General features: G+C 33.1%; 1 protein-coding gene across 1 annotated transcript; it reads left to right on the top strand.

Moving 5' to 3' along the window:
* Positions 1-2,524: 2,524 nt before the first annotated feature.
* Positions 2,525-10,336, top strand: LOC102805510 (uncharacterized). The gene is made up of 8 exons (XM_085494256.1): positions 2,525-2,679; positions 5,747-5,762; positions 6,178-6,240; positions 6,474-6,494; positions 6,677-6,697; positions 9,183-9,362; positions 9,494-9,748; positions 10,071-10,336. The coding sequence occupies exons 1-8, from the start codon at positions 2,620-2,622 to the stop codon at positions 10,103-10,105; spliced, it is 651 nt and encodes a 216-aa protein (XP_085350382.1). The 5' UTR covers positions 2,525-2,619; the 3' UTR covers positions 10,106-10,336.
* The last annotated feature ends 224 nt before the right edge of the window (positions 10,337-10,560 follow it).

The following is a 10,560-nucleotide window of genomic DNA, read 5'->3' as shown; positions in this document are numbered from 1 at the left end:
ATTTCTTCTCTGTGTTCATTGTAGCACTCCGACACTCTTTGCTGAGTAAAAGTTCTATTTTTGGCAATTGTTATTTCAACAGTAAGAGTACTAATAATACACAATTGCAGAATTTTATATTCAAGTCATCCTGTCATTAAAGTGACACCAACAAGCGACGATTCATAATGAAAATAACGGTGTCTGAAAATCATTATCTTCAATGTAATATTATTGCAGAATATAATTTATTTCACAATACCTTTCATTTGATAGATCACATTACATTTCCGTTCATAAAATTCAAACCATCGGGGAATTTCATTATAAAAATAACAATATCTTCATTTCGAATCTACAATACCATTGCAGATTCGCAGCATTGTAGAATAATATTGGACATTAACATACCTTTTTTGATATACGCGACGTTACTTAAAAAGCATTAAAATTGTACATTCAAATATGAAATATGTTCATATAGGTAAATAGGCAAATTATGGGTAGATTACCAAAAACTATTTACTAGTTTCTAGTTTGGAAAACCTAATGTGACGACGCTGCCGTTCATTGTTGGTAACACTTCATTTCGTATTCGTATTCTACCCTGTTATTTGCATTCGAGCGATGGATATTCTTTAAATAATCATTCACAAACAACAAGGTGTGCATGTCTGGTTTATAGACATGCGCCACTAGGTTGGCATGCGTGTTCAGCTAAGTAGTGGTATATTGTATAACAATGATAACCACTATATTGGATACGTAAACGAAACATACAATATGCGATGACGATTAAATATAACCGCTCTAGTTGAATTCGGGTTCGATAATTGTTAGCCTCGATATGAGTCAAAATAGACAATCAACATATTATATTGTTTTACTCGGTTGAACACCTTATTTTTTTAAACCGTAATGTACGTGCAACATTTCTAGATATTTGATTTACAGATCATATTATATATTAATTAAGGATTTATTAGATGTGGGTATTCAACTAACATATGGTGTTCCGGAACCATGTGTTTTTACGCCAACTCCACATCGGAATAAACTTGTCTGCATTCCACAGCCTGATTTCGGTTATGCTGCAACGAATTAGCTTCCATATTTATACCTGCATTATCATTACCCAGGTGAAAGTCATGGCGTACTACAAAGTACTAAATTTCATTGAAATCCTTCGAGTGGTTCTGGAGATTTCGGTAGAATAGATACACATTCAGATAATAATGTCATATATCATTCGGAAGGTAATGCCATCCTTTTTTTCAATATCAAACATTTTACCCCTTTGATGACGTCATCAGTTAGTGGTATATTGCCGTCTGCATACTGAATAACCTATAATAAATAAAACCATTATTCAAGGAAACAGTCACAATAGCTTGAACCCGTCACTGTCAAATGTGCATGTTAGTTTTGTGAATGTTATAGTCAGTATGTTCCTGATGAGAAAAATAAGATCCAAATCCAAAGTGACTCAATACAGATTGAATTTTGTAAATCAATTGATTGGATGTTTTATATTTTTATATTTGTAGTAAGACATTAAATATTCAGATTTCAACGTAAGTTATATTTCAACCCTTTCACAGCCATTCCGTGTTTTGATCTGTTAAAGATTGAAATTACTGGTACTGTACCAAAAATAGCAAATTAAAAAAAAAATGTATTTTTTTGTTTGCATTTTACGAGTCTCTCCCACCCGCAAAAATATTACATCACTGAAAATGGACTGCTCGGACTGATCAGCACGCAACTATCCTGATAATGAAGCACAGCCTATTATTTCTACTCGTGGTAAATATTTATCCAATCAAATTACCATAAAACAATTCGCGTTACGTAAGTGTTTCGCAAACCATCGACCCAAGGTTACTAGTGTAGTATGTAGCCGTATGTAGTCATAGTACTATTACACCACTTCGTTTTTTTGCCACGATCTGTTTATTAAAGTAAAACATTTCTAGACATTTGTACCATGTGTTCCTGTTTTGATCAGTTGATCATACAATCACTATGAAGAGTAGTATGATATCGACTAAGTTAGATATTTATGCAATGTATTTAGATGGCGTATGATCACATGTCTTCAGAGATATTATAAAACTATAAAACGATCGTCCCATCATGCATTGCAGTTCGAGACCTGGACTATTATTGAATTACTTTTCATCCACAAAGATCCAACCAGTATCGCGTGTAGCCACTCTTTTACAGTACTAATTTTAGGAAACATGCGGTGTCTGTCCTCACAGGTCAAACCATTATTACACCTTGGTAGGGGTACCATTGCAATCAGGGGACACTTTACCCAAATGGTCAATCCATCGACATTTAACCTGGGTGTTATTCCAGAAAGTCACCAGTCAACGTGAAATTGAGTAATAGGTATAGTATGTGTTTGATGAAATATTACAGCCAATGGTATTTGTAGCAAAACATAGCAAAGCAAAATAATGTACAAGACTTAAATTACTAATCATCTAAACGAGCCAATAGAAACACGACATCTCATTCCATACGCAATAAAACCCTGGCAAATGAACTTGTTTGGGAGTTGTGTGATCCTGCATTATACGTTCCAATTCGACAAAGTCTCTGATAACCAAGGCTGCTTCAACGATAAGAAGAATGTTGCGTTTACTGATGGTACTCATTGCTGTAAGCGTCATTGCAGCTGCTCCCATGAAGGTATGTACACAATGAGAATTCAGGTCTAGATATTCAATTTCATTTCGATCTGTTGAGTAGAAGTAAAACGTATCTGCTTCCTTGAGTGGTCAAACATTCTTTGATTTAAATAGCCGCTACAATGTCGCTGTGATTCTATAGTACTAAGTACGTAAATTATTTCATTTTCTTTCATCATCGGGCCAATATGTCAGGGTCTAAATATGTAATTTGGTATTACATTACTTTAAACATATATGCTCACTCACAGAAGCATAACATTCTTTCAACAATTTAATTTAATGTATGTAATGTTGCATCGCTTTTATCTGATATTTTTCCGCTAACCAATTCAAAAATATACTCGTTTCTCTTTTTGAAAATATTGATTTCTCGTTCGAGATTAATAATGTAGGAAAATTAGCAACATGCACAACCACACGTTTGTGTTATATACGTATTGACTAACTAACAATCGATCGTATAAACACGTCAAAGTTTTACATCGGTATTGTGGTTAACCCCCTGTTATTGAGGTCGACATATACATTGCCAATACATACAGTGCAGTAAATCAAATTCAAAGATTAAAAATAGCTGACTTGAGTCTTTTATAATTTCAAAAATTGTTTTATGGGGCCATATCTGAAAGAAGACCAACTAAAGAAATGAAAATATTTTCTCTTCCCGTAGATATTCAAAATATTATATTTTCTGAGAGTTCTTAACCCGAGTGCAATGATAATGTATGTGAGCAAGTTCTACTGCGAGGTCAATGAAATCTACTGTTGGTAACACACGCCATTATTTTGTATGCGTATTCTGACCGGTGTGTCTGCATCAAGCGACTTCTCCATTTTAAGTAACTATAAACAATGAGGCGTGGACCATTAGGTTTACATGCGTGTTAAAGCTAAGTATAGGTATGACGACAAATTGTGATGGTAGTGGTAATAACTATACTAGAAATAAAGCCGCATAAACGTACAACACACGATGGTAGTTAAATAAAACAGCCCCTGGTTGAGTATGTATTCGATCAGTAAAATGTATGCACGTCTTTATCAAAACTGATTCAAAAAAATTTCTAGCTTTACTCGTTTATAAAAAATGTATTTTTTTTAAAGTATTACAGTGCTACAAAGTATCACAGTAGATATATTTATTATTGAGAATTGATAAGATTGCATAATGCGCTGTTATATTTTATATAAACAATGATATCGCAGGACCCAATGTACACTTGGCAATGTTCAAATGACACCATTTCAGTGATTCAACTGCCTTTTACACAGTGTTTCATGATAACGACACTATGATTGTGTCTCAACGAAGGACACGCTTTAATGGCCTCATAACATACAAACTTCACAATTCACCTTTCTATTCTGTGACTCAAAAAAAATTAGTGACTCTTTATTTGGGTTATCAGAAGTGGAGTACAAAACATATTGCTGACATACACGGAGTTTGGTCAGATCTTTGACGAATGAACATCGTTCGTTTGTACATCCGCCGCTTACCAACAACAGTCTGTTGTACAATAACACTCTTCTTGAATTATAAATATAACAAGATTTTAAAATCATTATTAGACTTAGTTGAAGAAACTTTATTTGAGTGGGTAAAAGATATTAGTAAAATGCGTTTGTATGGGTTTTCTAGTAGTATTGATTGAGTGGTCAATTTATGGACGTGACTAAATTTTAACAAAAATGACTGCAACGCAAATTAGGATGCATGAATCTATTATTTGTGACAATATCTCATGTTTCTTAAATTCATTTGATGATTCTATCTATATTACATACGTGGTTTTAATAACGTCTTATAACAAATTGTGGATCGTCACTGCCTGTCAACAAATATAAGAAATCAGGTTACTACTATTACTAATTTTGTTTAAATGTTTTTTTTTGTGCCAGGCGACAGTTCAGGACATTGAATGTCACTGTTGTCTCTCCTGACTTTTTTGTGTGTGCAAGTTGCAAGTGCTGACATATAGTGCATTTTGCCACAGAAGCCATATTCATGTTTTGGGACTACACACATATCAGGACTGTGCGGCAATCTTTATATCAAATGGCAATTTACGGGGCTGTCCTGGCGTCAACCAGACTCTGTCGAACACAAGTACCTTCAGAACTTAGCCAATGTTCCCCCAAAGTCGCATTCATTAGTGAATGAATCTCGAATTGGCCTTCCAAATGTGTCTGTGGCTCACTCACCTCAAGCTTTTATGTGTTCAGCATAAGATTGGATTTGAACTTGGGTCTACCGATCATGAGTCCGATGCAGCACCCTGTCGCATACGACTTATTTACCACTTCTGTGTCATTGAGAATGTTTTTGAACCGTACTGTGTCTGGGTGGAATATTCTAGATTTTTTTAGAAACTGGTTGAATGGGTAATAGAACACTGTAGGAGGCAATAGAAGGTAATGGAACATTCTTGAAATTTATAGTAAATTCCAGACACATTATGTATGCTGATGTAATGGTCTATTTATATACAGTGTGGGTATATATAGGGGAGTTGTTCAGCACTGAGTTCAGATCGGAGATCTCGTTGAATTGTATTGGAGTTTAAGTATCTAGTTATTGGAGTAGTGGAGTTTTACCGGGTTATTGTACTTGATGTTTGCAGAGTATAATAATACCACTACCAGTTGAAACCTCATTTGTTGGCTCCGTGTTCGTATTTTATCATCGCCGCCAGGGAAGTCTTTCTGTTACTGTTGCCATTTTGGTATTTGAACCATCACACCTGTACTATACCAATTACAGTAATATTACGTTGCGTGCGACACACCCACTATACTACCAGTGACCATTTTGCTTGATGATAATATTGCTCTTATCACTTATTTATCAACAATATGAAGATAAATTGGATTGCCAAACCAACACAAAGATTGTATAAGTAATTGTGCATAATAGTGTGTTCACTCCAATAAGTTTCAGAAACCTGTTCTATTTGATGTGGTGTGTTATAAAATATGCATTATAAGATGTTACATTAATATTTATATGTGTATATACATTGACACATACCATGTTTACATATCTGTGTTTTATATTTTCACAGAGGTGTGTGTGCCTAGGTATGTATACTTGTATATTTTTCGTATATTTTTATATAATCAGGCACTCAACGAATCAAACGTACATCAAGTAGCTAGTCCAGAACGACAATTTGCAATGACAGACATAGAGTATGTTTAGAATTTTTAAAATATGGTCAGAGTTAAATACAGAATAATTCTAACATCAGGTAATATCCATTCAATCTGACCTTATGATGTCTTCTCCCAACATAACTATCAATCCATCCATCCATATACCCAGCCATGCCACAACATTAAGATGGATGACGTTTCAATAGCTTACATTATACCAATCAAACTATCATTCCATCTACATCTATCTATATACCCATCCGTGCCATTATATCAATTCACCAATCATTGTATACTAATAACATAGAAATATATTTTATTTTTATATGGTGGATAACAGAAGATATACCTGGATATTGGCTACTTGGTGAAGGTGATATGCCTGCTGAGGAACATACAGATGGTAAGGCACCCTGTTTCCTACCTTTCTAACCATCCGTTTTACCCATCCGCCAATATAATCCTTCAATATTAAGATTCAAATAATTAAATTAAATGCAAACGAATTATGTGATCTTTAAAAATGTTTCGAACATTTCTAAATCCGATAATAAAATGAGTTTTAAAATCTAAGGAAATTTGTGGAGCAAAATTAAAGTAAAGTCTCTAATCATTTAATGATGATTATTTTTACAGGTGGATCTTCGTTTCATACAAGTAAGTTGCCTTCAATATTAAGATTCAAATAATTAAATTAAATGCAAACGAATTATGTGATCTTTAAAAACGTTTTGAACATTTCTAAATCCGATAATAAAATGAGTTTTAAAATCTAAGGAAATTTGTGGAGCAAAATTAAAATAAAGTCTCTAATCATTTAATGTTGATTATTTTTACAGGTGGATCTTCGATTAATACAAGTAAGTTGCCTGCTTTACTTAATATATTCAGTACTAGTTTTGATTATTTAGGGAATGTATATGAAAATAAATAATATGTAAGATTTGTTGTTAAGCATACCATGTAAATGAGGAGAATATTTTAAAATAATCCACCAACAAATAGGGATTTAGATAATATGTCTACCAAATTTAATAAAAAGGATGCCTCCGCTATGTGACACTTATATTGTTCATTTTCTATATATAACAATAAAGTACATAGTGGTTAAAATATGTCCGAGCTTGCATTCCTAAAATGATAAATGTTTGGTAGAACATTATATGAAATTTAAATTCAAATTTTGATTTCGCAGAAGTATCTCAATCGAGCTACCTAACTAATATACACCAAACAGTAAACATTGTCGGAACTGCATCCATATCCAGACAGATTCAATACGGGGTGCCCCAGGGATCAATATTAGGGCCTTTACTTTTTCTTCTCTACATGAATAATATTAACCACTCTACTGATGTTTTAAATTTCCGCCTCTTTGCAGATGATACACATTTATTTAAATTCATGCAAACTAACTCTATTGATCTTTCTAATATCAACAATGATTTTGGAAACGTTTTACAGTGGTGCAATGCTAATAAATTAACAATTAATGTAGAAAAAACAAACTATATGATCCTGAAAACTTCGCAAAGAAACGTAAAAATGCGGGGACAGCTCGCAATCATCGATAGAAGTTGTGTGTAAAGCCACTTATCTGGGAGTAACCAATGACCCATGCCTAAATTGTGAAAACCATTAGTCCCAAAGTGGGCATAATATCTCGCATTCGTCACTATGTTCCCAGATCAATTCTCATCCTTTTTTTGCAAAACACTTATTCTCCCACACTTAATGCACTGTATTGAAATCTGGGGGAAACACATACCCAACACTTCTTGAAACAGTTCTGCTCTTACAAAAAAAGTTGTGCGCCTTATCACCTTCTCGCACTTTAAAGCACATTCTGCTCCTCTTTTTATCCAATTACGCATACTTGATATTCACAAACTTTGTAAATTACAAACCTGCCTATTTATCTTCGACCTTAAACACAACAGATATGCACATAGCCTCAATAAGTATGTTACTGATTACCCACATTGCTATCCCACAAGGTCAGTGTCTAGTGGTCAATTCCTGTTGCTCAACTTAAAGTTTCACAACATAATTTTAAATTTGCTGCTGTAAAACACTGGAATTCAGACTCCTTCAAAAATATCACCAACAGAAACAAATTTAAATATAAAATAAAACATTATTTGCTTTGTTAAATTCCTCGATTACCTCCCATTTCTCTTCATTTTTTTCTTTTCTTCTGCATATACATTTTTTGTACCAGTAGTTCGTTTATATTATTATTATACATAATATTTTTGTCATTTTTCATATCTAAACCATATAGATTACCTTTTAATTTTCGTTATGAAAATAGTAATATTTCTTTACTAGTAAATTGTCAATTTCTACTTGATAGTCTGGGCCATAGACTGAACTAGTCCATAAGGACTATTTCCATGGTCGCCACCAGAATTACTACTATTGCATTTTGTTTATAAGTTCCGTAATAATGGTCATTCTGGTGAAATAAATACATAAAAAAAATACATCTGTCATACACCGTAATGATTATGTTAGATCTCAGATTGCCGAGGGTCTTTATTACTTTGTATTACTTATAATTGATTTACTGCAAATAATTTCTCAATTTCAAGTAAACGTTTAGCTTAATCTTTTCTATATGCATTGATCTGCTGTATTAAATATAAAGTTATTCCCAATACATTTGTAATGTTCTGTATGTCTGTTCATCTTGTTTATATTACGGCAACATCTTGACATGTTCACAGTATTGTTCGATTTGTTGTTTGAGTAAAAAGAAAATGATGTCATCTTGTAAATATTTGTCGATATTTAATAAACACAAATATTGTTGTGGCATAGAGATTTGGGTTCGTCAGATCAGGAGGACTACGAATTGAATGTAGTGGTCCGGCTTGGATATATGTTCCAATTTACTTACGCTAAATATGGTTCTTGGGGGCCTTAACCTCTTTTTTGTCAAGGTCATACCGAATACACTAAACTAACTTATGTATTGACACGTGATGACAAGTGTTTTTTATCATCATAATACTTTAATAATTGTTTTACAAATAAGTTTACTTTCCCTAGTTGCAAATATGACAACATTTTGTTTAATTTCTACTATACATTGATCTGTTTTGTTTAATATAAAGTTATACCATACTCATACTCTTGTAATACTTATTCATCTTGTCCCTGTTTGTTTCTATCACAGCAATATTCTCAAATCTAACAGTATTAACCTAAACACATCTTTAGTATTTGATTTTTTTTAGTTTCTGTAAAAAATGATGTTGTGATCATGTAAATATTTGGTTTTTAGAAATGTATCACACGTATTGCTAATAAAATATATATTTTCTTTTTTGTGGCATACAGATTTGGGTACGTTAGATGTAAGTGATAGGCTATCACAAGGACTAAAAATTGAATCCAGTGACTCCGATATTGTTATAGATCCTATTTTTTCTGCACTTAACACAGCCAGTAATTTATATCAAGTTTTACACGGAATGATGGAAGCAGAGGAAGATGCAGCCATCAGGCAGGCACTGGCCGGTAAGACTGATCGTTGCGTTTATGTAAATCTGGTTGCACGCGTGCTAAAGAATCACATATATCGCTACCTGTTTCATTCTACTGTTGTTATTGAAAACCAATATTTTCTACTTTTATTCGTTGGATGACAGACATGCTTGCACGTGTGAGTAACTCAACTTCACCTGTTACGGAGGATGAAATAAATCGTCAGATTAGAATATACCAAGATTACATAAGCTTTCTTCAGGTATATTCAATGGCTCAGTCACATCTTAGCTTTGTGCTTGAAAGAAAGCAAGACCTAGAAGACTACAACACCAATGATGATCCAGCCATTGAAGATGAACTGGCACGGATTGAGTCAGAAATTGAGCAATACCGCCAAGCTGTCGACCAGGCTAAAGGTGAGTTTGTAAAAGTCACCAGTAGAGGTGCGTATGGCACCTCAGACTGGTCAACTGTCATCGCATATTACGTCACATGTTATTCTAGGCAAAATAATTATAATTAAAATTGATATATTGATTTGAAGGGACATTTCTAGCAATGTTCTACTGTTTGATGACAAGGGCGAGAAGTAAATTAATTATATAATTCTATCAGTTTAAAATCAAAACGTTTTTTTTTTTTTTTTGATGTGATAACAATTTGCAATTATGAATGACAATTTATAACCCGGATACAATACGCTACTATGACACATGAATATTTATTATTTGTTTTCAGAAACAATCATCAACGCTTTTCCATCGAAAAAGTGAACATGATAACAGTTATGTATCATTTTTGACGATAAATATTAAATGGAAATCTCATATACTATATATTTAAGCTTCCTTCGTCTTTGGTTATGTCAAATTATAATGTCAATTTCGACAAGCTTCAATATTATGTAAAGTTGCAAAAGAAGATTGAGCATGTAATTTTAAATGTAATACTTGAAGAATTTGATTTCCGGGCTGCTAATAAAGGGTGATAATATGCATATAAAATGTAAAGTTGTTGTGAATTACTACATGCTTGTAATCAATAAGCGTCAATATTAACTGTAACAGAACTGTTATACATGATAATAGAATATATTTCGTAATGTTTATTCAATTATGCTCTTGATGATAGAATAGACTGTCAACAGTCCTCAAGCCTAATATGTTTGTATATTTAATATTAATTTAATGGCGTAGGTATTTCAGTGAAAGCAGGAGGCACGAGGACT

This window comes from Saccoglossus kowalevskii, chromosome 20 (assembly GCF_978046115.1).
Source record: "Saccoglossus kowalevskii chromosome 20, keSacKowa6.1, whole genome shotgun sequence".
Taxonomy (NCBI): domain Eukaryota; kingdom Metazoa; phylum Hemichordata; class Enteropneusta; family Harrimaniidae; genus Saccoglossus; species Saccoglossus kowalevskii.
Note: the sequence above shows the minus strand (reverse complement) of the source record. Positions and strands in the feature narration are given on the sequence as shown.